The sequence below is a fragment of the Mauremys reevesii genome, unplaced genomic scaffold (assembly GCF_016161935.1).
Source record: "Mauremys reevesii isolate NIE-2019 unplaced genomic scaffold, ASM1616193v1 Contig1, whole genome shotgun sequence".
NCBI classification, from domain to species: Eukaryota; Metazoa; Chordata; order Testudines; family Geoemydidae; genus Mauremys; species Mauremys reevesii.
In genome coordinates this window covers 385,717-411,230 of record NW_024100715.1, presented here as the reverse complement: position 1 = coordinate 411,230, position 25,514 = coordinate 385,717, and the positions used below count along the sequence as shown (strand labels likewise).

The following is a 25,514-nucleotide window of genomic DNA, read 5'->3' as shown; positions in this document are numbered from 1 at the left end:
CAGCAGGGCACCTGAGAGGGGTCCCCCCAGCTGTAATGGAACAGTCCACTTCAAAGCTCCTCCCCCCTCTGTGGTCACATGAGCATTCTGCTCCCCTCTTGCAATGGGACATTCCATCGCCAGGGGAACCCTGCTCTGCACTTGTGGAGGATTCATGGACCCAACCACTTACTGACAGAAGCAGAGGTGGATCCACAGTTGGACTGGCCCATCTGTGGTGGGCAGAGGGGGGGGAAGGCGGAGCATGGACTAGTCCACCTGTGCTTGGGGGGGGGAGAGGGGTTTGTCTCCGAATACCCGTTTTCCTTCATTAGCACAGAGTCCATGAGCCCAGCTGTCCCCCGCCCCCCCCCGCCCCGAACCGTGGGCACAGGACTCCTGGGTTCCTCCTGGTTCTGGTGGGGGGGGGGGGGGTCAGACGCTTCCAGTACAGGCCCCCCCCCCGAATGCCCCACAGGAGCAGCTGGGATGTGAGGCTGGGGCATAGGGGACATTGACCGCACCAGGGAAGCTGCCCCACATTCCCCCCCCATAGCTCCCCCCAGGCCCAGCCCTGCGGGGTGGGGGGGGTGACCCGTTCCCCAATCAAGCCCCCACACGGCAGCGGCTGGAGACAGATTTATTAACAGCTTGGACACAGAGGCCCCTGCTGGGGGCACCGGATCCCTGTCCCCCCCCCCCTCCTCATTGTCAGCCACTAGGGGAGCTGGGGGGAGGGGTCAGGGCTGCTGCCGCCCACTGACCCCTGAGCTGCAGGGCAAAGGTTAGACTCCAACCTCCTGCCATCCCTGTCAGCTGGGGTGAAAGGGCAGATGCCATGGCTAGAGGTGAAAGGTCACAGGGCAGAGGCTGACCCCCCCAATCACACAATGGGGGGGGACATCAGCATGATCCAGTCACAGTCCACGCGCTCTCGCCTTGCCCTGGGGGGCCGCTAACCTCGCAGAGGTGAAAGGGCGCAGGGCCCGGCGGGGTCACTGCGTGTAGAGGCTGGCGGCGAAGACGATGTCTCTCTTGATGAGGTTGGAGGCCTGCTCCATCTTGGCGTGCAGCGTGGGCTCCCCGATGACGCGGGCCGCGTTGCGCACGTCCCGGCAGGTCTCCTCCAGCCGCTGGATGCAGCGCACGATGATCCCCTCCTGCACCTCCGTCAGCCGGGCGATCTCGGCGAAGGGCTGGGGAGAGCGGGCGGGGGTCATGGGGACTGGCTGGCGGGGGGGGTGGGACGCGGGGCCTGGGATTCCCCTCCCGTCCTGGGACGGGGGCCTGGCTGGCTGGGGGGTGGGACACGGGGCCTGGGGTTCCCCTCCCATCCCGGGACGGGGGCCTGGCTGGCTGGGGGGTGGGATGGGGGCCTGGGCTTCCCCTCCCGTCCCGGGACGGGGGCCTGGCTGGGGGGGTGGGACACGGGGCCTGGGGTTCCCCTCCTGTCCGGGGGCCCGGCTGGCTGGGGGCCGGGCACTCACCATGCCGCGGGCCCACTCGTACACCACCTCCACCAGGCCGAAGTTGTACTGCGCCACGAAATCCTCCACCGACTCCCGCAGGCCGCACTCCCGCTGCAGCAGGGCGATGCGCTCGGCCACCGCCCTGATCCGCTCCATGCCCTGCCGCGGAGAGCCGGCGGTGAGGGGGGGTGCCTGCCCCGGCAGAGAACCCAGGCGTCCGGGCTCCCAGCCCCCGCCACGCCTCTCTCAGAGCTGGGAGAGAACCCAGGAGGCCAGGCTCCTAGCGCCCCTCAGAGCTGGGAGAGAACCCAGGAGTCCGGGCTCCCGGCCCCCCCCCGCAGAGGTGGGAGAGAACCCAGGAGTCCGGGCTCCCGGCCCCACCTTCCTCCCCCCTCCCCCGAGCCCCAGGCTAGACCCCACCTTGCGCAGGACGCTGGGCCCCGGGGGCTCGGCCGGCCCCTTGCTCTGGCAGACCAGGCAGCTGAGCAGGGCCACGCTCTCCTCCGGCCGCAGCTCCGTCAGCAGGTTGTCGAACACCAGCTCCGTCAGCAGCAGCTCGTGGTTACTGATCTCGCAGGCCACGCGCCCGGCCAGCTGCACCGCGCCGCCCGCGTCCACGTAGCGCAGCGCCCGCAGCACCTGGGGGGGGGATGTGGGTCAGGGCTCACCTCCACGCGTTGCTGTACCCTGGGGGCCGTGGGGCAGGGCTCACCTGCACGCGTTGCTGGTACCCTGGGGGCCATGGGGCAGGGTTGTGGGGCAGCGCCGTGGGGCGGGACTCACCTCCACGCGTTGCTGGTACCCTGGGGGCCGTGGGGTGGGGTTGTGGGGCAGGGCTCACCTGCACGCGTTGCTGTACCCTGGGGGCCGTGGGGCGGGGCTCACCTGCACGCGTTGCTGTACCCTGGGGGCCGTGGGGCAGGGCTCACCTCCACGCGTTGCTGGTACTCCGGCAGCAGCAGCAGGGACTGGTCCGACAGCAGGAAGCGCAGGTGCTCCAGCTCCGCCCGCAGCCGCAGCCGCTCGGCCTGGCGCACGTACTGGGGGGAGGGGGGGACAAGGGGGTGAGACTGGCCCCGGTCACCCCCCCGAACTCCCATCCCCCCCGCTCGGCCAGCTGTGTGGGTGTGGGTGTGTGGGGGTCACAGGCCCCGACCCCTCCCGCTCAGCGAGCCACAGGTATTATGTGTGTGTGGGTGGGGGGGTGTCATCCCGCCCACCCCACCCCCAGCGAGCTGCAGGGCCTGGGGGTCGGGCGGTTGCTGGAGCCCCCTCACCTGCTGGGAAGCAGGGGCTGTGTCTGTGTGTGTGGGGGGTCGGTCACTGGAGCCCCGACTCACCTGCTGGGGAAGGGGGCTGGGGTGTCGGGCAGTTGCTGGAGCCCCCGACTCACCTGCTGGGGGAAGCGGGCGCTGTGCACGCACTGGAAGCCGGGCAGCGCCTCCTCCAGGCGCCGGAGCCGCATGACGCCTTCCACCACCGCCAGCTCTTCAGCTGCAGGGCCCCACCGGGTCCAGGCGGGCAGCCCCGGCACCCTCCGCCAGCCGCAGCAGCTCCTGGGCCACCTGCACCGCCGAGGGGCCGGGGGGGTCGCTCCTGCAACGGCACACGTCAGCCCCGGCCCCCAGCCCCGCCATGGCCCCACTCACCAGCACCCTCCACCACAGGGGAATAGGGTCCCTCCCAGCCCCTCACCTGGCGACCCCTGGAGCCCCATTTCCACCCCACTCTTGTCCCATGGGGAGACGGGCTCCCACCCCCACGGCTCCCCGGGACCCCCTGACCTGAACCGCGGCATCTGTCTCTTCTTGACGTCCTCCAGGATGCGCTCGGCGTTCACCCGCAGCGTCTTCCCCGTCAGCGCCGCCAGGTCGCAGGGGCCCAGCTGCTCCACCGCGTGGCTGCAGGGCCCTGGGGGAGAGACGCTAGCCAGAGAACCCAGGCGTCCGGGCTCCCAGCCCCCACTCCCCTGCCAGAGCCGGGAGAGAACCCAGGCGTCCGGGCTCCCAGCCCCCACTCCCCTCCCAGAGCCGGGAGAGAACCCAGGCGTCCGGGCTCCCAGCCCACCCGCTCTAACCCTCCAGCCACCACTCACCTCCCAGAGCTGGGAGAGAACCCCGGCGTCCGGGCTCCCAGCTCCCACTCCCCTCCCAGAGCCGGGAGAGAACCCAGGCGTCCGGGCTCCCAGCCCCCCCTGCTCTAACCCACCAGCCCCCACTCCCCTCCCAGAGCCGGGGAGAGAACCCAGGAGTCCTGGCTCCCAGCCCCCCCCTGCTCTAACCACCAGCCCCCACTCCCCGCCCAGAGCTGGGAGAGAACCCAGGCGTCCGGGCTCTCAGCCCCTGCTCCCCTGCCAGAGCTGGGAGAGAACGCAGGCGTCCGGGCTCCCAGCTCCCACTCCCCTCCCAGAGCCGGGAGAGAACCCAGGCGTCCGGGCTCCCAGCCCCCTACCTTCCGGCAGGAAGAGCTTGTTGAGCAGCAGGTCATCGGGGAAGGGAACCTCCGGGGTGGGGCTGCCCCCTCCCGTGCTCCCCCCCTCAGGGCTCTTCTCACACAGCACCAGGGTGGTGAACGTCCGGTTGGCCGCGTCCGAGGAGACCTGTCGAGGGGAGATGGGGGGGGCGGTTACCTGGGGCCCCCCGGCCCAGCACGGAGAGGTGGTGCCTCTGCAGTGGGGCGTGAGGGGGCTGGTTACCCGGAGACCCCCTGGCCTGGTGCGGAGAGGCGGCCCCTCTGGGCTGAGGGGGCTGGTTACCCAGGCACCGAGATGCGGCCCCTCTGGGGTGGGGCGTGAGGGGGCTGGTTACCCGGGGAGACAGGACCTGGCCCTTCTGGGGTGGGGCGTGAGGAGGCTGGTTACCCGGGCACTGAAATGCGGCCCCTCTGGGGTGGGCGCGCCCAGTCCGGGAACAGCTGAATATAACGCCGTGAAGGGGTTGGGGCGGGAAGAGGAAGCATCCCCCCCCTGCAGCCCAGCGCCCCCTAGTGCCCCTCACCTGTAAGATCACCCCCAGGGCGTTCCGGTGAGCCGGGTTATTGACGATCACCACTCGACCCGGGGCCAGAGCCTTCAGCCCGCTGGCTGACTCCGCCAGCCGCCTCTGCAGCCGGGAGGAGACGGTTACTCTCATTCCCTGCCCCCCAGCCGGGCCGCTCCCCACCCCCAGAGCCTTCAGCCCGCTGGCCGACTCCGCCAGCCGCCTCTGCAGCCGGGGAGGGGACGGTTACCCCCATTCCCTGCCCCCCCGCCGGGCCGCTCCCCACCCCCAGAGCCTTCAGCCCGCTGGCCAACTCCGCCAGCCGCCTCTGCAGCCGGGAGGAGACGGTTACCCCCATTCCCTGCCCCCCAGCCAGGCCGTCCCCCGCCCCCAGAGCCTTCAGCCCGCTGGCCGACTCCGCCAGCCGCCTCTGCAGCCGGGGAGGGACGGTTACCCCATTCCCGGCCCCCCAGCCGGGCCGCCCCCCACCCCCAGAGCCTTCAGCCCGCTGGCCGACTCCGCCAGCCGCCTCTGCAGCCGGGGAGGGGACACTTACCCCACCCCCTATTCCCCAACCCCCAGCCCTCCCCAGCCGGCCCATCTCCCAACCCCATTCCCCACCCCCTCCATTCCCTGCCCCCACACCTAGCCTGTCTCCGCCCCAGGGCCAGATGGGAACCAGTGCCCCCTAGCAGGGACAGGCCCCCCGAGCCAGCCCCCCTACCTGGATGAGGCGGCGCGTCTCCTGCAGCTCCTGCACGGCCCGGCAGTACTCGGGCAGGTCGCTCAGCTGCCCGCTCGTGTCCACCTCCTCCATGGCCGCCAGCCGGCGGCTCAGCTGGGCGATGGCGTGTTCGTGGGCCTGCGGGGGGCGGCGCGGAGCCTCAGTGGCCGCTCAGCCCCCCTCCCACGCTCCTCCGCGCCCACGCTCCCGGCTCCTCGCTCACCCGGCCTCGCGCTCACCTGGCCCCCGCTCACCTGGCTGTCCTTGCGGCTGTGGAACTCGGAGAAGCTGCGTTTCATCATGTCCTCCACGCGCAGCGCCTCCACCCGCAGCAGGTTCAGGATCATGGTGTAGGTCAGGCGGAACTGGGACTGCAGCTGGGTCGGCTTCCCCTGGGGGCAGCGGGCTGGGTCAGGGGGTCCCCTGGGGGACAGTGGCTGGCAGGTGAGGGGGTCGGCTAGGGGTGCCTGGGGGCAGTGGCTGGCGGGTGAGGGGGTCGGCTAGGGGTGCCTGGGGGCAGTGGCTGGCGGGTGAGGGGATCCCCTGGGGGCAGCGGCTGGCGGGTGAGGGGGGACAAGGCCGCAGGGTGGGAGGGGGCGCGTATCCCTGGGAGCGGCAGCTGGCCAGAGGGAAGGGAGATCCTGTCCCCAGGGCAGGTAGCCGGCTGGGGGGTCCCTGGGGGGTCCCTGGGAGCGGCGGCTGGCCAGGGGGAAGGTGGATCCTGGCCAGGGCAGTTAGCCGGCTGGGGGGTCCCTGGGGGGTCCCTGAGGGGGTCCCTGGGAGCGGCGGCTGGCCAAGGGGAAGTGGGGATCCTGCCCAGGGCAGGTAGCCGGCTGGGGGGTCCCTGGGGGGCAGTGGGGTCTGGGTCCCTGGGGCGGTGAGGGGGGTCCCAGAGCGGCTGGCCAGGGGAAGGGGTCCTGTCCCAGGGCCAGGTAGTGGGCTGGGGGTCCCAGGGGCCCTCCCGGGGGGTATCCACGGGCAGAGAACCTCGGGAGCCCCAGGACACAATCCAGGCCCTTCCCCCGCCCTTGGGGGGCCATGCCGGGCTCAGCCCCCACCCAGGGGGCTCCGGGGCAGATGGGGGGGGGTCGCTCACCAGCATCATGCGGTGCAGGTCGGCCATCTCGGGCACGCGGGTCTTGCACAGAACGATGACCATCCCCGTGGTGTCCAGCCCCCGGCGCCCGGCCACGGAGCCTGAGCCCCTGCTGACCCACGGAGCCTGGCGCCTGAGGCCCCACCCCTGGTACCCCTGCCCCACACCACAGCCCCCTAGTGCTCTCTGCTGCCTCCACCCCCAGCCCCACAGCACAGCCCCATGCACTATCCTGAGACCATGGGGAGCCCTGACTGTCCGGGGGGAGCCCCCTGCTACCCCCCCCCTGCAGCCCAGCCCCTAGTGCCGCCCTGGGGCCATGGGGAGCCCTGACTGCCCAGGCAGAGCCCCCTGCTGCCCCCCCGCAGCCCAGCCCCTAGCGCCACCCTGGGGCCATGGGGAGCCCTGACTGCCCGGGGAGAGCCCCCTGCTGCCCCCCCCCCCACAGCCCAGCCCCTAGCACCACCCTGGGGCCATGGGGAGCCCTGACTGCCCGGGCAGAGCCCCCTGCTGCCCCCCCTGCAGCCCAGCCCCTAGCGCCACCCTGGGGAGCCCTGACTGCCCGGGCAGAGCCCCCTGCTGCCCCCCCTGCAGCCCAGCCCCTAGCGCCACCCTGGGGAGCCCTGAGTGCCTGGACAGAGCCCCCTGCTGCCCCAGCTCTGCTCCCCACAGCAGAGGCCCCCAGCACCCACCTGGCAGCAGGTCGCGGAAGCCGGAGCCGTCGTGTTTGCGGACGGAGTCGAAGACCACGGTGCGGGCCGGCATGTTCACCCCCATGGCGAAGGTCTCGGTGGCAAAGAGGATCTGGGGTGGGGTGGGGGGAGGACACAAAACGTGTGGTAATACCCCCTCCAGCTCCTCCCACTCACCCAGCCCCCCCCCACCCGTCGGCTCCTCCCACCCGCCGAGCCCCACCCCCACCCGACTCCTCCCACCCAGCTTCCAAACCCCCCCCCTCTGGCTCCTCCCACCCGCCCAGCCCCGCCCCCACACCCGTCGGCTCCTCCCACCCGCCCTCTCTCACCTTGACCAGCCCTTTGCTGAAGAGCATCTCCACGACCTCCTTGAGGATGGGCAGGATCCCGCTGTGGTGCACCCCGATGCCCCTCTTCAGCAGCTCCACCATGTGCAACACCTGAAACCGCCCCCCCGCCGGGGGGACACATTAAACCTGGGCGCGCGCTGGAGACCCTGCTTCCTGCCTCGCCCCAGGACACTTCCTGTCCAGCGCCCTTCGACCCGGAAGCACCAGGGGGAGCCCTGAACTCACGCCAACCCCTCGGGGACCCAGGATATCCACTTCCTGTATCACCCAATGCAACTTCCTGTGCCATGCCCTTTGACCTCTGCAGGGTAGCACCTCCAGCCATATTAAGGCCCCCACTTCCTGTCCCATCCATGGGCAGCCGAGCCAATGCCAGCCCCACTTCCTGTCCCATCCATGGGCAGCCGAGCCAATGCCAGCTCCACTTCCTGTCCCAAACCCCACTTCCTGTCCCATGCACGAGGAGCCGGGCCAGTGCCAGCCCCACTTCCTGTCCTAAACACTACTTCCTATCCCATCCATGGGGAGACAAGCCTGTGCCAATGCCCAAGATGGCCACCCACACCCTTTGACCTCTGCAGGGTAGCACCTCCAGCCATATTAAGGCCCCCACTTCCTGTCCCATCCATGCAGCGCCAGACCAATGCCAGCCCCACTTCCTGTCCCAAACCCCACTTCCTGTCCCGTTCCGGCCCTGACCTGGGGCAGCTGGCGGTCGGAGCCCTTCAGGCGGGACACGCACTTCTGGAAGAAGAGGTGGATCTGGCTCTTCTCGGCGCTCGTGGTCAGGTCGAGGGTGGTGAGCGCGGACGCGTTGTCGTCGCAGCGGGCGCGGGAGAAGGTGAAGGCCACCACGGGCAGCTGGTCCCGCTTCCGCAGCGCGTCCATCAGCGAGAGCCACACGCCCTTCTCCTGCGGGGGGGGGTCACACCGGGGCCCTGAGATCCCCCGTGTCTCTGCCCTGCCCCCAATCCCCCTGAACGGCCCCCCAACAGCAGCACCCCCCACGCCTGCCCCAGTCCCCCCCCATACCCACCTCCCACCACACCCGCTGTCGCCCCGGAGCCTGTCACATCACAGTGACCCCCACCCACCCAGCCGTGGCCCCCGGCGCTGACCTGGCCCGGCCCGGTGCCCGTGTGCGTGGGCTGCTTGGCCCCAAAGGTCTGGGCGTGTTTGCTGGAGCGCTCCTTCTTCGCCTCCACCGCCGCGTAGTACCTGGGGGACAGCGGGGGAGGGGAGATGCCTGGCCCGGTGCGCAGGGGGACACAGGGAGGCCCGGGGGTGGGTGGGAGAGGGGAGACCCCCAGCCCGGCGCTGGGGGGCAGGGGCAGCGGATGGGGGAGACCCCCGGCCTGGAACTGGAGGTGCGGGGAGCCCCAGGGGGGCAGGGGCAGTGGATGAGGGAGACCCCCAGCCCGGCGCTGGGGGAGCAGGGACAGCGGATGGGGGAGACCCCCGGCCCGGCACTGGGGGAGTGGGGAGCCCCGGGGGGGCAGTGGGGGAGAAGCCGCCCGGCCCAGCACTGGGGGAGGAGAGCCGCCCGGCCCAGCGCGAGGGGCCCCGGGGGCAGCGGGGAGGAGGAGAGCCGCCCGGCCCAGCGCGCGGGGGGCCCCAGGGAGGGGGAGAGCCGCCCGGCCCAGCGCGAGGGGGGCCCCGGGGGGCAGCGGGGGAGGAGGGGGCCCGGGAAGGAGGCCCCGGGGGCAGCGGGGAGGAGCCCGCCCGTCCCAGCGCGAGGGGCCCCGGGAGGAGGGCCCCGGGGAGGAGACGCCCATCCCAGCGCGAGGGGCCCCGGGGCAGCGGGGAGGAGGGGCCCCGGGGAAGGAGGGGAGGAGAGGGGCCCGGCCCAGCGCGAGGGGCCCGGCCCAGCGCGAGGGGCCCGCCCCGGCGCGAGGGGCCCGTCCCGGCGCGAGGGGCCCCGGAGGGCAGCGGGAGGAGGGCCCGGGGAGGAGGGGAGGAGCCGCCCGGCCCAGGACAGGGGCCCCGGGGGCAGCGGGGAGGAGGGGCCCCGGGAGGAGGAGGGGGCCCTGGGGGAGGAGGGCCCCGGGAGGAGGGGGCCCCGGGGCAGCGGGGAGGAGGGGGCCCTGGGAGGAGGGCCCCGGGGCAGCGGGAGGAGGGGGCCCCGGGGGAGGAGGGGGCCCGGGAGGAGGGGAGGAGACGCCCGTCCCAGCGCGAGGGGCCCCGGGAGGAGGGGCCCGGGAGGAGGGGAGGAGACGCCCGTCCCAGCGCGAGGGGGCCCCGGGAGGAGGGCCCCGGGGAGGAGGGGAGAGACGCCCGTCCCAGCGCGAGGGGCCCCCGGGGCAGCGGGGAGGAGGGGCCCCGGGGGAGGAGGGGGCCCGGGGAGGAGGGCCCCGGGAGGAGGGGGCCCCGGGGCAGCGGGGAGGAGGGGCCCTGGGAGGAGGCCCCGGGGCAGCGGGGAGGAGGGGGCCCCGGGGAGGAGGGGGCCCTGGGGGAGGAGGGGAGGAGACGCCCGTCCCAGCGCGAGGGGGCCCCGGGAGGAGGGGCCCCGGGGGAGGAGGAGGAGCCGCGTCCCAGCGCGGGGGCCCCGGAGGGCAGCGGGAGGAGGGGCCCCGGGGCAGCGGGGAGGAGGGGCCCGGGCAGCGGGGAGGAGCCGCCCGGCCCAGCGCGGGGCCCCGGGGGCAGCGGGAGGAGGGCCCCGGGGAGGAGGGGGCCCCGGGAGGAGGGGGCCCCGGGGCAGCGGGAGGAGGGGGCCCCGGGGGCAGCGGGGAGGAGGGGGCCCGGGAGGAGGGGGCCCCGGGAGGAGGGGAGGGGGCCCGGGAGGAGGGGGCCCCGGGGAGGAGGGGGCCCGGGGGAGGAGGGGAGGAGGGGGCCCCGGGAGGGGGCCCGGGAGGAGGAGGAGGGGGCCCCGGGGGAGGAGGGGGCCCTGGGAGGAGGGGCCCCGGGGCTCACCCTTGGTGAGGAAGGCCCCGCGGGCGTCGAGCAGCAGGAAGAGCTCGTGCTGGGTTTTGTGGCTGGTGCCCGTGTAGAGATGGTGCTCGAGGGGCACCGGCGCCGCAGGGTGCTGATCACGTAGATCCGCTTCCGCTTGATCCGCCTGGGGAGGGTCAGCGCCCGCAGCCCCGGCTGCCCCGGCCTCCCGCCCCACAGTACACCCCTCCTTCCCCCAGCCCCGGCCTCCCAGCCCCCACCATACACCCCCTCCTTCCCCGCAGCCCCGAGCCTCCCAGCCCCCACCATACACCCCTCCTTCCCCGAGCCTCCCAGCCCCTCACCATACACCCCCTCCTTCCCCCAGCCTCCCAGCCCCCACCATACACCCCCTCCTTCCCCCAGCCTCCCAGCCCCCACCATACACCCCCTCCTTCCCGCAGCCCCGAGCCTCCCAGCCCCCACCATACACCCCTCCTTCCCCAGCCTCCCAGCCCCCACCATACACCCCCTCCTTCCCCGCAGCCCCAGAGCCTCCCAGCCCCACCATACACCCCTCCTTCCCCAGCCCCCGGCCTCCCAGCCCCCACCATACCCCCTCCTTCCCAGCCCCAGAGCCTCCCAGCCCCACCACCCCCTCCTTCCCGAGCCTCCCAGCCCCACACCACCCCCTCCTTCCCCCAGCCCCGGCCTCCCAACCCCACAGTACACCCCTCCTTCCCGCAGCCCCAGAGCCTCCCAGCCCCCACCATACACCTCCCTCCTTCCCCGCAGCCCCCGGCCTCCCAGCCCCCACCATACACCTCCTCCTTCCCCGCAGCCCCCGAGCCTCCCAGCCCCACCATACACCCCCTCCTTCCCCAGCCCCGGCCTCCCAGCCCCACCATACACCCCCTCCTTCCCCAGCCCCGGCCTCCCAGCCCCACCATACACCCCCTCCTTCCCCGCAGCCCCGAGCCTCCCACCATACACCCCCTCCTTCCCAGCCCCAGAGCCTCCCAGCCCCCACCATACACCCCTCCTTCCCCTGCCCCAGAGCCTCCCAGCCCCCACCATACACCCCCTCCTTCCCCTGCCCCAGAGCCTCCCAGCCCCCACCATACACCCCCTCCTTCCCCTGCCCCAGAGCCTCCCAGCCCCCACCATACACCCCCTCCTTCCCCGAGCCTCCCAGCCCCCACCATACACCCCTCCTTCCCCAGCCCCAGAGCCTCCCAGCCCCCACCCCTGCCTACCCAACCCCACCCTCCTGTCCCCACCGCTCTCGCCCCCCCAGGACCCCCCCTCACCCGATCCAGTCGGCGAACTCCAGCGTGTTGGGGACGGTGGCACTCAGCAGGATGATGTTCACGTGCTCCGGCAGCATGATCAGCACCTCCTCCCACACCACGCCGCGCTGGGGGCACGGGGTCAGTGTACGGCCCGTCCCCCCTCCTCCCACACCACGCCGCGCTGGGGGCACGGGGTCAGTGCAGCCCGTCCCCCCTCCTCCCACACCACGCCGCGCTGGGGGGGCACGGGGGGGTCAGCGTACGGCCCGTCCCCCCGCCACCCACACCAAGCCCCGCTCGGGGGGCACGGGGTCAGCGACGCCCGTCCCCCTCCTCCCACACCACGCCGCGCGGGGGCACGGGGCAGCGACGGCCGTCCCCTCCCCCACACCACGCCGCGCTGGGGGGGGCACGGGGGGGGTCAGCGTACGGCCCGTCCCCCCTCCCCCCACACCACGCCGCGCTGGGGGCACGGGGTCAGCGCACGCCCGTCCCCCTCCTCCCACACCACGCCGCGCTGGGGGGGCACGGGGGGGGGTCAGCGTACGGCCCGTCCCCCCTCCTCCCACACCACGCCGCGCTGGGGGGGCACGGGGGGGGTCAGCGTACGGCCCGTCCCCCCTCCTCCCACACCACGCCGCGGGGGCACGGGGGGGGGCAGCGTACGGCCCGTCCCCCCTCCCCCCACACCACGCCGCGCTGGGGGCACGGGGGTCAGCGTCGCCCGTCCCCTCCTCCCACACCATGCCGCGCTGGGGGCACGGGGGTCAGCGCACGCCCGTCCCCCTCCTCCCACACCACGCCGCGCTGGGGGGGCACGGGGGGGTCAGCGTACGGCCCGTCCCCCCTCCTCCCACACCACGCCGCGCTGGGGGGGCACGGGGGGGGTCAGCGTACGGCCCGTCCCCCCTCCTCCCACACCACGCCGGGGGGGGCACGGGGTGTGTGAGTGTATGGCCCGTCCCCCTCCTCCCACACCACACCGCGCTGGGGGCACGGGGTCAGCGTACGGCCCGTCCCCCCTCCTCCCACACCATGCCACGCTGGGGGCACGGGGTCAGCGTGGCCCGTCCCCTCCTCCCACACCACGCCGCGCTGGGGGCACGGGGTCAGCGCACGCCCGTCCCCTCCTCCCACACCACGCCGCGCTGGGGGCACGGGGTGTCAGCGCACGGCCCATCCCCTCCTCCCACACCACGCCGCGCTGGGGGCACGGGGTCAGCGTGCACGGCCCGTCCCCTCCTCCCACACCACGCCGCGCTGGGGGCACGGGGTCAGCGTGCCCGTCCCCCTCCTCCCACACCACGCCGCGCTGGGGGTACGGGGTCAGCGTACGGCCCGTCCCCCCTCCCCCCACACCACGCCGCGCTGGGGGGGGCACGGGGGGGGTCAGCGTACGGCCCGTCCCCCCTCCCCCCACACCACGCCGCGCTGGGGGGGGCACGGGGGGGGTCAGCGTACAGCCTGCCCCCTCCCACACCACACTGGGGGGTCTGCTCGAGCCAGAAGCCCCCCCAGAGACCCCTCCCTGATCCCCACCCAAGCCCCCTGCCTGATGCCCCATGCTGCTGGCAGAAGTGTGGGGTCTCTGTGCGTGGATGACACCGGGGGGGGGGGGGGGTAGACGCGATAGGAGCTGGGGACACTTTGGGCACAGGGGGAGCCTGGCCAGGGAGGACGGGCTCCACCCAAACCCGGCTGGAGCCAGGCGGCTGGCCCCTGACACAAACGGCCGTGGAGCAGTTTGTAACCCCCGGGCTGGGGGACTGCGCGGTGCGGAGCAGCACGAGGCTCCTTCCGGGGGGAGTCTGGGTCCCAGTGAGGGGGAGAACACGGGTAGGGGCTGATGGGAAACCGGCCCGGGACATGGTGGAACGGCAGCCGGCTAAACCGGGACCCGGGTTTAAAGTGCTGCTGTGCCAACGCTAGGAGTCGAAATACCGTAGCTGTGAACCAGCGTCTGGCGCTACGGGAGGCTATGGGCACCCCAGACACGTGGTGGAATGAGGATAATCAGTGGGGCACAGTAACACCAGGGTACAAAATCTGTGGGGAGCACAGACCAGGTCGGGCTGCCGGGGGAGCTGGGCTGGATGTGAACCGAAGTGTAGAATCAAATGAAGTAAAAATCTTAAACGAGCCAAACTGCCTCCAGGATCTCTCTGGGCAGCTGTCGGGTTACATCATCCCTATGCTGCCTTGGTGGAAAGTTACAGCAGCAGGACAACAAGAATAGAGGAGTTAGATAAAGTTGTTATGAGAAAGTAGGGAACTGCCAGAGCGAGGCAAATGCCAGGTGGCCTAACTGGGATCAGATAAGTTGCATGGGAAATGGGAAATCAGTAAGCAAAGGGCCATGCATGTGAAAAGTGTGTGTATCAGACAAAGAACCAATCAGCAGCAATGTAATGTTAGTGTGTCTGACGTTTGCTAATATGGAGAAGCCTATATAATATGATGCATTGTAAATAATAAATGATTCAGCTTGCAATCATATTGGTTGTTGTGCTTTATCCGGCCCGCCTGCAACGCAACAGGCAGCGACCGAAACGCTCGGGTAATGGGACCGCGGCGGCGGGGAGACGTTCCCGCCGGGCCGGGGGATAGCAACCGAAACGCTCGGGCGCCGGGACCGCGGCAGCAGGGAGACGTTCCCGCTGGGCCGGGGGATAGCGACCGAAACGCTCGGGTAATGGGACCGCGGCGGCGGGGAGACGTTCCCGCCGGGCCAGGGGATAGCGACCGAATGGCTCGGGCTCCGTGTCCGTGGCGGCGGTGAGGCGGTGCCGCCTGGCCGGGAGATAGCGACCGAAACGCTCGGGTAATGGGACCGCGGCGGCGGGGAGACGTTCCCGCCGGGCCAGGGGATAGCGACCGAAGGCTCGGGCGCCGGGACCGTGGCGGCGGGAGACGTTCCGCTGGGCCGGGCGATAGCGACCAAACGCTGGGTAATGGGACCGCGGCGGCGGGGCGACGTTCCCGCCGGGCCAGGGGATAGCGACCGAAAGGCTCGGGCGCCGGGACTGCGGCAGCGGGGAGACGTTCCCGCTGGGCCGGGCCGGGAGATAGCGACCGAAACGCTCGGGCGCGGGACGCGCGGCGGGAGACGTTCCGCTGGGCGGGCGGGATAGCGATCAAACGCTCGGGCGCCGGGACCGTGGCGGCGCGAGAGGCGTTCCGCTGGGCGGGGATAGCGACCGAAACGCTCGGGTAATGGGACCGCGGCGGCGGGGAGACGTTCCCGCCGGGCCAGGGGATAGCGACCGAAAGGCTCGGGCGCCGGGACCGTGGCGGCGGGGAGACGTTCCCGCTGGGCCGGGCGATAGCGACCGAAACGCTCGGGTAATGGGACCGCGGCGGCGGGGAGACGTTCCCGCCGGGCCAGGGGATAGCGACCGAAAGGCTCGGCGCGGGACTGCGGCAGCGGGAGACGTTCCCGCTCGGCCGGGCCGGGGGATAGCGACCGAAACGCTCGGGCGCCGGGACCGCGGCGGCGGGGAGACGTTCCCGCTGGGCCGGGCGATAGCGACAAACGCTGGCGCCGGGACCGCGCGGCGGGAGACGTTCCGCCCGCCGGGCCGGGCATAGCGACCAAACGCTGGTACTGGGACCGCGGGCGGCGGGAGACGTTCCGCCCGCGGGCGAGATAGCGACAAACGCCGGGCGCGGGACCGTGGCGGCGGGGAGACGTTCCCGCCGGGCCGGGGGATAGCGACCGAAACGCTCGGGCGCCGGGACCGCGGCGGCGGGGAGACGTTCCTGCCCGCCGGGCCAGGGGATAGCGACCGAACGCTGGCGCGGGACCGCGGCGGGAGACGCGTTCCCACTGGGCCGGGCCGAGATAGCGATCAACGCTGGGCGCCGGGACCGTGGCGGCGGGAGACGTTCCCGCTGGGCGGGCGATAGCGACAACGCTGGTAATGGGACGCGGCGGCGGGAGACGTTCCCGCTGGGCGGGCGATAGCGATCAAACGCTCGGGTAATGGGACGCGGCGGCGGGAGACGTTCCGCCGGGCCAGGGATAGCGACCGAAGGCTCGGGCGCCGGGACCGTGGCGGCGGGAGACGTTCCCGCTGGGCGGGCGATAGCGCAAACGCTGGTAATGGGACGCGGCGGGAGACGCGTTCGCCGGGCCAGGGATAGCGACCGAAACGCTCGGGTAATGGGACCGCGGCGGCGGGGAGACGTTCCCGCTGGGCCGGGCGATAGCGACCGAAACGCTCGGGTAATGGGACCGCGGCGGCGGGGAGACGTTCCCGCCGGGCCAGGGGATAGCGACCGAAAGGCTCGGGCGCCGACTGCGGCAGCGGGAGACGTTCCGCTGGGCCGGGCCGAGATAGCGACCGAACGCTGGCGCCGGGACCGCGGGCGGGGAGACGTTCCGCTGGGCCGGGCGGGATAGCGACCAACGCTGGCGCGGGACCGCGCGGCGGGAGACGTTCCGCCCGCCGGGCCGGGCATAGCGATCAAACGCTGGTACTGGGACCGCGCGGCGGGAGACGTTCGCCCGCCGGCCGGGAGATAGCGACCAAACGCTGGGCGCTGGGACCGTGGCGGCGGGAGACGTTCCCGCCCGGGCGGGATAGCGACCAAACGCTGGCGCCGGGACCGCGGCGCGGGAGACGTTCCTGCCCGCCCGGGCCAGGGGATAGCGACCGAAACGCTGGCGCCGGGACCGGCGGCGGGAGACGCGTTCCACTGGGCCGGGCCGAGATAGCGACCAAACGCTGGGCGCCGGGACCGCGCGGCGGGAGACGGTCCCGCCTGCCGGGCCAGGGGCTAGCGACCGAAACGCTCGGGCGCCGGGACCGCGGCGGCGGGGAGACGTTCCTGCCCGCCGGGCCGGGAGATAGCAACCGAAACGCTCGGGCGCTGGGACCGCGGCGGCGGGGAGACGTTCCCACTGGGCCGGGCCGGGAGATAGCGACCGAAACGCTCGGGCGCCGGGACCGCGGCGGCAGGGAGACGTTCCCGCCGGGCCGGGGGATAGCGACCGAAACGCTCGGGCGCCGGGACCGCGGCGGCGGGGAGACGTTCCCGCCCGCCGGGCCGGGAGATAGCGACCGAAACGCTCGGGCGCCGGGACCGTGGCGGCGGGGAGACGTTCCCGCTGGGCCGGCCGCGAGATAGCGACCGAAATGCTCGGGCGCGGGACCGCGGCAGCGGGAGACGTTCCGCTGGGCGGGCCGGAGAATAGCGACCGAAACGCTGGCGCCGGGACCGCGCGGCGGGAGACGTTCCCGCTGGGCCGGGCGATAGCGACCGAAATGCTCGGGCGCCGGGACCGCGGCAGCGGGGAGACGTTCCCGCTGGGCCGGGCGATAGCGACCGAAACGCTCGGGCGCCGGGACCGCGGCGGCGGGGCGTCGGTCCTGCCCGCTGGGCCGGGGGATAGCGACTGAAACGCTCGGGCGCCGGGACCGCGGCGGCGGGGAGACGTTCCCGCCGGGCCGGGGGATAGAGACCGAAACGCTCGGGCACCGGGACCGCGGCGGCAGGGAGACGTTCCCGCCCGCCGGGCCGGGGGATAGCGACCGAAACGCTCGGGCGCTGGGACCGCGGCGGCAGGGAGACGTTCCCGCCCGCCGGGCCGGGGGATAGTGACCAACGCTGGCACCGGACGCGCGGCGGGAGACGCGTTCCGCCTGCTGGGCCGGGGGATAGCGACCGAAACGCTCGGGCCCTGGGACCGCGGCGGCAGGGAGACGTTCCCGCCCGCCGGGCCGGGGGATAGTGACCGAAACGCTCGGGCACCGGGACCGCGGCGGCGGGGAGACGTTCCCGCCTGCTGGGCCGGGGGATAGCGACCGAAACGCTCGGGGAGATGAGAGAGGCTAAAATAACCCCTCAGTAACGGGGGGATTCCGCTGGCCCCGCACCGGCTGGGGCCGTGGCACCCCCGCAGGGGCTGCACAGAGAAGGTTTCTTGACACCTCCCAAGTCTGTTCCTTGGCAGCCGGTCCCGGAGCGCCCCAGGCACAGGCAGTTTGTGATTTCGCCCCAAGTGGAGCACAGGGCCTGGCCCGAGGTGGATGTGGCCGGAGCACGTGGTGGGAGCGACCGTAACGTCCCTACGTTTACCAGCCCCGCGGCGGGGGCACCGCCCGGCAGCCCAACGTTGGGAGTCACAGAGGGGACCCGAGGGGTTGGCCGGACAGGTGTGAACGGTTCAGCGCCCGGCCGCAAATCCCGGCCTGGGAACGCGAGACGTGACGGGGGGGGGGGGGGGGGGTTCGTTCCTCTCGCTGTGTTCCAGGGGAGCTTCCTGTCCTACACCAGTACAGAGCAGCTCCCTGAGCCCCGCCCGGCCCCGGCCACCGGAACGGAGACTCAGCGGAAACGCAGCCCGCAGGGGAGACCCAGCGGAGCCCGCGGGGCCCCGAACCGGGGAAGCTGCATCGGGGAGGGAAATCGGAGGGAGCAGAAGCGCCGGCGAAGGACGGGGAGAACCAGAACGAGGGGGGAGCCCCCCCGGCCCCCCGGGACTCACCTCTGCGTCGTTGATGTAATGAACCTCGTCGAAGATCACCCACTCCAGGTCCCGCAGCACGTCCGAGCCGTTATACAGCATCGACCTGAGCCAGACAGCAGCCGGCTAGCCCCACGGCCCTGCCCCCTGCCAGCCCCTGCCCCGCTCCCGCCCCACGGCCCCCTGCCAGCCCCACGGCCCTGCCCCCTGCCAGCCCCACGGCCCTGCCCCCGCTCCCGCCCCACGGCCCCCTGCCAGCCCCACGGCCCTGCCCCCGCTCCCGCCCCACGGCCCCTGCCAGCCCCACGGCCCTGCCCGCTCCCGCCCCACGGCCCCTGCCAGCCCCACGGCCCTGCCCCTGCCAGCCCCGCGGCCCTGCCCCGCTCCCGCCCCTGCCCCTGCCAGCCCCGCTGCCCTGCCCCGCTCCGCCCCACGGCCCCTGCCAGCCCCACGGCCCTGCCCCTGCCAGCCCCGCGGCCCTGCCCCGCTCCCGCCCCACGGCCCTGCCCCCTGCCAGCCCCACGGCCCTGCCCCGCAGCCCGGCCCCGCTCCCGCCCCACAGCCCCCTGGCCAGCCCCTGCCCCTCACTCCCGCCCCACGGCTCCCTGCCAGCCCCTGCCCCGCTCCCACCCCACGGCCGGCCCCCGACCAGCCCCTGCCCGGCTCCCGCCCCACGGCCTGCCCCCTACCAGCCCTGCCCCGCTCCCGCCCCACGGCCTGCCCCGCCCCACGGCCCTGCCCCGCTCCCGCCCCACGGCCCTGCCCCGCTCCCGCCCCACGGCCCCATGGCCACCCCAAGGCCCTGCCCCGCCCCACGGCCTGCCCTCACTCCCGCCCCACAGCCTCCTGCCAGCCCCACGGCCCTGCCCCGCTCCCGCCCCACGGCCCCTGGCCAGCCCCACGGCCCTCCCCGCCCCGCCCCACAGCCCCTGCCACCGCTCCCACGCCCCTGCCCCTCACCCACGGCCCCCTGCCCTCACTCCACGGCCCCTGCCCCCTGCCAGCCCTACACTGCCCTGCCCCGCACTCCCGCCCCACAGCCCCCTGCCAGCCCCACGGCCGCTGCCCCTCACTCCCACCCCACGGCCCCCTGCCAGCCCCACGACCCTGTCCCTACCACCCCCCCCGCAGCCCCTCACCGCAGGATCTCGGTGGTCATGATGAGGCAGGAGGCGTCGGGGTGCAGCTGGACGTCCCCCGTCAGCAGCCCCACGTCCCCAAACGTGTTCTTGAAATCCCGGAACTTCTGGTTGGACAGAGCCTTGATGGGGGAGGTGTAGATGGTCCTGGGGGGAGACGGGGCCGGGAGGGGTAAAGACGGGGCGGCCGGCAGGCTCGGGGGGCGGGAAATGGGGCACGGGCCTGTCCCCAGGGCAGCGCTGGCCGGATCCGGCTCGTGAAGGGGGGGGGGGGGCGGGGGGGCTCTCACCTGGTCATGTGCGTCTGGGCCAGGGCGATGGCGTATTCGGCCACCCCCGTCTTCCCCGCCGAGGTGTGCGCGGCCACGAAGACCGAGTCGTGCTGCTCCAGGTGCAGGATGGCCTGTTTCTGGAACGCGTCCGGCTCGAACGGCCACTGCGAGCGCCGGGAAACCGAGTCAGGCGGAGAGCGGCCCCGCTGCCCCCCCCAGGACAGACCCGGCACCCCTGCTGAGCCCCCCCAGGACAGACCCAGCGCCCCTGCTGAGCCCCCCCAGGACAGACCCGGCGCCCCCCCGCTGGGCCCCCGCAGGACAGACCCAGCACCCCCGGGCCGGGACAGCGCCCCCTGCTGCCCCCCCCCCCACCGGACAGACCCAGCGCCCCCGCTGAGCCCCCCCCAGGACAGACCCGGCGCCCCCCCACTGGCCCCCCGCAGGACAGACCCAGCGCACACGGGCCGGGACAGCGCCCCTGCTGCCCCCGCCGCAGGACAGACCCAGCGCCCCTGCTGAGCCCCGCAGGACAGACCCGCGCCCCGCAGGACAGACCCAGCGCACACGGGCCGGGACAGTGCCCCTGCTGGCCCCCAGGACAGACCCAGCACCCACGGGCCGGGACAGCGCCCCTGCTGGGGCCCCCAGGACAGACCCGGCGCCCCGCTGGCCCCCAGGACAGACCCGGCGCCACGGACCGGGACACCGCCCCTGCTGGCCCCGCAGGACAGACCCAGCACCCACAGGCCGGGACAGCGCCCCGCTGAGCCCCAGGACAGACCCGGCGCCCCGCTGGCCCCCGCAGGACAGACCCAGTGTCCCCGCTGAGCCCCCAGGACAGACCCGGCTCCCCACTGGCCCCCGCAGGACAGAGCCAGCGCACACGGGCCGGGACAGTGCCCTGCTGGCCCCCGCTGGTCCCCCCAGGACAGACCCAGCGCCCCCGCGGAGCCCCGCCCAGGACAGAACCGGCGCCCCTGCTGAGCCCCAGGACAGACCCGGCGCCCCACTGGCCCCCGCAGGACAGAGCCAGCGCACACGGGCCGGGACAGTGCCCCTGCTGGCCCCCGCTGGTCCCCAGGACAGACCCAGCGCCCCGCTGAGCCCCGCCCAGGACAGAACCGCGCCCCTGCTGAGCCCCCCCCAGGACAGACCCGGCGCCCCCCCGCTGGGCCCCCGCAGGACAGACCCAGCACCCTCGGGCCGGGACAGCGCCCCATGATGGGCCCCCCCCCAGCAGGACAGACCCAGCGCCCCCGCTGAGCCCCCAGGACAGACCCGGCGCCCCACAGACCCCACAGGACAGACCCAGCGCACACGGGCCGGGACAGCGCCCCTGCTGCCCCCAAGACAGACCCGGCGCCCCACTGGCCCCCGCAGGACAGACCCAGCACCCACGGGCCGGGACAGCGCCCCCGCTGGGCCCCACAGGACAGACCCAGCACCCACAGGCCCGGACAGCGCCCCACTGGGCCCGCCCCTCAGGACAGACCCAGCACCCACGGGCCAGGACAGCGCCCCCCCCGCCCCAGGGTCGGCTCCCCGCAGCCCCCCCCCAACTCAGCACTGACAGCCAGGACAGCGCCCCCCCCCCAGGCACCGGGGAGACGCTCCCCCCACAGCGCCACCCGGTGGGGGGCGGGGGTCTCACCCGGAAGGCCGGGTCCGGGATGCGTTTGTAGAAGTCGTCCACAGGCGAGGAAATGTCGACGGGAATCGCCCATTGCTCCTTGGGGGGCAGGGGGGGCCCGGCCTGGGCAGGCGGCGGGGGCTCAGGGGTCACCTCCTGGTGGGGCAGAGGGGCTGGTTAGAGGGCTCAGCAGCCAGGGCAATCCCTGCCCCCTCCCTCCCAGCCCCCCAGGCCAACCCCCACCTCCCCCTTCTCACCACCCCTAGTGCCCCCAGAGCATCCCCTCCCCGTTAGCCCCCAAGAACCCGCTCATTGAGACCCCCAAACCAACCCCGAATCCCTCCCCCACCCCAAAGCCTCCCTCCCCAGATCCCTGGGTCCGACCCCCCCACACACACACCTTCAGCACCAGCTCCTCCAGGCTGTCTGCTCTCTGCACAGCGGGGGTGGGGGCCGGGGGTGTCTCAGCCTTCGCCCCCCCCTCCTCCTCCTCCTCGTCACTGGAGCCGCCCAGCTCGAAGGGGTCCAGCGCCCCCAGCAGGCTGGCCAGGGGCAGCAGCCCCGGGGAAGCCTGGAGCGCCGCAGCTGGGGGGGCAAGTACGGGGTGAAGAGCTGGGGGGGGGCTTCCAGGGGACCAGCCCACCGTGGGGGGACACACGGGGGGCTTGGGCTGGGCTCCCAGCTCAGGGTGGGGGAGCTCAGAGGGGACCCCCCAAAATGAGCACCCGCCCCGCTACAGCCCAGCGGCCAAGGGCTCGGCCCCCCCCCCCCATCTTCACCCCAAGCCCCTGGCATCTGCCCGGCTGCCGCGCTCCCCTCGGCCAGGAGCCGGGAGCCAGCCCGGGCGGGGGGCAGCCCAGCCGCTCCCCCCCCCCCAGCCGCTCCCCAGTCGGAGGGGCGGTACCTTGCGGCTTGAACTCCACCCCCTTCTTCCAGCCCGGCGGCACCGTCAGCAAGTCTGGGCAGCGGGGAAGGAAAAGGGGCAAAATGTCACCAGGGAAAGCTGGGGCAGGGGGCAGGGAATGGGGCCGGGACACGGGACCGGCGGGCTGGGGCGGGGGGGGGGAGAACACGGGACCAGCTGGCTCGGGGCGGCACGCGGAACCAGCTGGCAGGAGGGGGACACGGGACAGGCTGGCTCGGGGGCACGCGGGACCGGCTGGCAGGAGGGGGACACGGGACCGGCTGGCTCGGGGTGGCACGCGGGGACCGGCTGGCTCGGGGACACGGGACTGGCTGGCTCGGGGGCGGCACGCGGGACCGGCTGGCTCGGGACAGGGGACCGGCTGGCTCGGGGACGCGGGACCGGCTGGCTCAGGGCAGGGGGGGGCTCAGGACGCCGGGGTCCCGCGGGTACCTCTCTCGAAGTCGATCTCCTCCTCCAGGTGGCCTGTGGCGGTGATCTGCTCCATGCTGGGTTCGTCCATCCCACCTGGGGGCAGAGAGCGGCTCAGGCCCGGGGCCCGGGCGGGGGCACGGCGGGGGACGTACCTGGCCCGCAGGGGTCGTTGGTGCTGGTGCCAGGCAGGGCATGGCCCGGGGCCCCGGGCGGGGACGGGGACGACCTGGCCAGAAGGGGTAGTTGGTGCTGCTGCCCCACAGGGCCTGGCCCGGGGGCCCCGGGACAGGGGGGGGCACGGCGGGGCGGGGGGACGTACCTGGCCAGAAGGGGGAGTTGGTGCTGCTGCCCCGCAGGGCCTGGCCCGGGGGCCCCGGGGCCCGCTGGAAGGAGAGCGAGTTCTTGGCCGACAGCCCCATATTGTCCAACGGCGCCTGGGGCGAGAGCAGGGGTCAGAGCGGGCCCTGCCCACAGGGGGGAGGGGACCCAGGCGTCCAGGACCAAGCTCAGCCCGAGGGTCCTTCACAGATCCCACCCCACTGAGAACAAGGGGAGGGGACCCCGATGTCCAGACGGGCACACCCAGGGGACCCCATGGCCCCCAATCCCGGGCAGCACCGGGACGGGACCCCGGCGTCCGGGACCGCACCTCTCGGGCGCTGCCTGGCTCCCAGCCCTCGGGGAGGGAACGGACGGGACCCCGGCGTCCGGGAACATAAGAAAGGCCGTACCGGGTCAGACCAAAGGTCCATCTAGCCCAGTATCTGTCTACCGACAGTGGCCAATGCCAGGTGCCCCAGAGGGAGTGAACCTAACAGGCAATGATCAAGTGATCTCTCTCCTGCCATCCATCTCCACCCTCTGACAAACAGAGGCCAGGGACACCATTCTTACCCATCCTGGCTAATAGCCATTTATGGACTTAGCCACCATGAATTTATCCAGTCCCCTTTTAAACACTGTTATAGTCCAGCCTTCACAACCTCCTCAGGTAAGGAGTTCCACAAGTTGACTGTGCGCTGCGTGAAGAAGAACTTCCTTTGATTTCTTTTAAACCTGCTGCCTATTAATTTCATTTGGTGACCCCTAGTTCTTGTATTATGGGAATAAGTAAATAACTTTTCCTTATCCACTTTCTCAACATCACTCATGATTTTATAGACCTCTATCATGTCCCCCCTTAGTCTCCTCTTTTCCAAGCTGAAGAGTCCCAGCCTCTTTAATCTTTCCTCATATGGGACCCTCTCTAAACCCCTAATCATTTTAGTTGCTCTTTTCTGAACCTTTTCTAGTGCTAGAATATCTTTTTTGAGGTGAGGAGACCACATCTGTACACAGTATTCGAGATGTGGGCGCACCATGGATTTATATAAGGGCAATAATATATTCTCAGTCTTATTCTCTATCCCCTTTTTAATGATTCCTAACATCCTGTTTGCTTTTTTGACCGCCTCTGCACACTGCGTGGACATCTTCAGAGAACTATCCACGATAACTCCAAGATCTTTTTCCTGACTCGTTGTAGCTAAATTAGCCCCCATCATGTTGTATGTATAGTTGGGGTTATTTTTTCCAATGTGCATTACTTTACATTTATCCACATTAAATTTCATTTGCCATTTTGTTGCCCAATCACTTAATTTTGACGGGACCCCGGCGTCCGGGCCGGCGCGCTCACCTCTCTGAAGGCCAGGATCCGCCCCGTGGTGGGGTCCCGCTCCGTCTGCAGCGTGGAGTGCACGGGGGTGGGGGCCGCCTCCAGCAGCGACCAGACGTCCTTCTCCCGCGGCCAGACCCTGGGGGGGGGGGGGGCAGGGGGGGGTGTCAGCACCAGTCCCCGCCCTCCAGCCCCTCCAACACGCCCCCCCCCACATCGGAGGGATGGGTCCCGGCTGGGGCAGGTGCCCGGTGCCCCCCCGCCGGGCCGCTCACCTGGGGGCCCTGTCGACGCGGTGCAGGGGCAGCCATTCGGGGCTGGCCAGGAGGCACCGCTCCAGCTCGGAGGCCAGGTCCATGGCGCAGGGGGGCAGCCCGTGGGGCAGCTGGAAGCAGAGAGAAGGGAGATTTCACAGCGGCCGGGCCGGGGGGCAGCGGGGCCGGGCTGGGGGGCTCACCGTGGAGAGGGGGAACGTGTCCCCGTCCGGCCCCTCCGGGCGGGTGATGAGCTCGAAGCGTCCGGCGCAGCCCACTTCCAGCACGGAGAGGGGCAGCTCCATGGGCCCCCGGGGGGGCAGTTCTGGGGGGGACACACGGGGGGGTCAGACTCCACAATCGGCCTCTGGGTGCCCACCCCCGGATACCCCGCCCCCCAAACCATCCCCCCTCCCCGCCCCCCAGCACCGCCACCAGCCCAGCTCCCCCCACATCCGCACCCCCACCCTGCTCCCCAACAACCCCCTAGCTCCCCGCCCCTGCTCCCACATCCTCCCCATGCTGCTCCCCAACAACCCCCAGCTCCCCGCCCCTGCTCCCCACATCCTCCCCACCCTGCTCCCCAACAACCCCTAGCTCCCCCGCCCCTGCACCCCCACATCCCCTCCCCAACCTGCTCCCCAACAACCCCAGCTCCCCGCCCCTGCTCCCACATCCCCTCCCCACCCTGCTCCCCCACAACCCCCAGCTCCCCGCCCCTGCACCCCACATCCTCCCCACCCTGCTCCCAACAACCCCCAGCTCCCCGCCCCTGCTCCCCCACATCCCCTCCCCACCCTGCTCCCCACAACCCCAGCTCCCCCGCCCCTGCTCCCCACAGCCCCTCCCCACCCTGCTCCCCAACAACCCCCAGCTCCCCCGCCCCTGCACCCCCCACACCCCGCCCTGGATACCTGCCCCCAAACCATCCCCTCTCCACCCCAGCACCGCCACCAGCCCAGCTCCCCCGCCCCTGCACCCCAACAACCCCAGCTCCCCCGCCCCTGCTCCCCACAGCCCTCCCCACCCTGCTCCCCACACACCCCGCCCCGGATACCTGCCCCCCAAACCATCCCCCCCCCCGCCTCACTCATTCTCTCCATCTCCGCCGCGGGCCGCCCCCTGCCCCGGAAGTGCTCCCTCCTCCGCCAGCTCATCTCCCTGCGGGGCGGAAGCCGGGCGGCCGGCGGGCAACACTGCGGGGCGGAAGTGACTCGGCCAAGCCGGAAAGAGGCGGGACGGGGCTGGGACGCGTCTCTCTTTCGCCACCCGGGGGCGGGGCGGGGCGTCTCATTTGCAT

General features: G+C 72.5%; 1 protein-coding gene across 1 annotated transcript; it reads right to left on the bottom strand.

The window, feature by feature from the left end:
• Window positions 1-603: 603 nt before the first annotated feature.
• SKIV2L (Ski2 like RNA helicase) lies at window positions 604-25,456 on the bottom strand. The gene is given in 32 exon segments (XM_039517243.1): window positions 604-1,175; window positions 1,467-1,607; window positions 1,869-2,087; window positions 2,378-2,488; window positions 2,842-2,941; window positions 2,943-3,044; window positions 3,233-3,359; window positions 3,900-4,047; window positions 4,445-4,549; window positions 5,151-5,288; window positions 5,405-5,542; window positions 6,247-6,347; window positions 6,939-7,050; window positions 7,271-7,381; window positions 7,991-8,203; window positions 8,410-8,510; window positions 10,202-10,306; window positions 10,309-10,346; window positions 11,470-11,576; window positions 17,942-18,026; window positions 19,060-19,206; window positions 19,350-19,495; window positions 20,986-21,120; window positions 21,365-21,549; window positions 21,869-21,922; window positions 22,322-22,396; window positions 22,530-22,569; window positions 22,663-22,737; window positions 23,982-24,099; window positions 24,236-24,345; window positions 24,418-24,539; window positions 25,305-25,456. Coding segments are annotated over 32 exon segments (3,777 nt in total). The 5' UTR covers window positions 25,372-25,456; the 3' UTR covers window positions 604-974.
• Window positions 25,457-25,514: the final 58 nt, after the last annotated feature.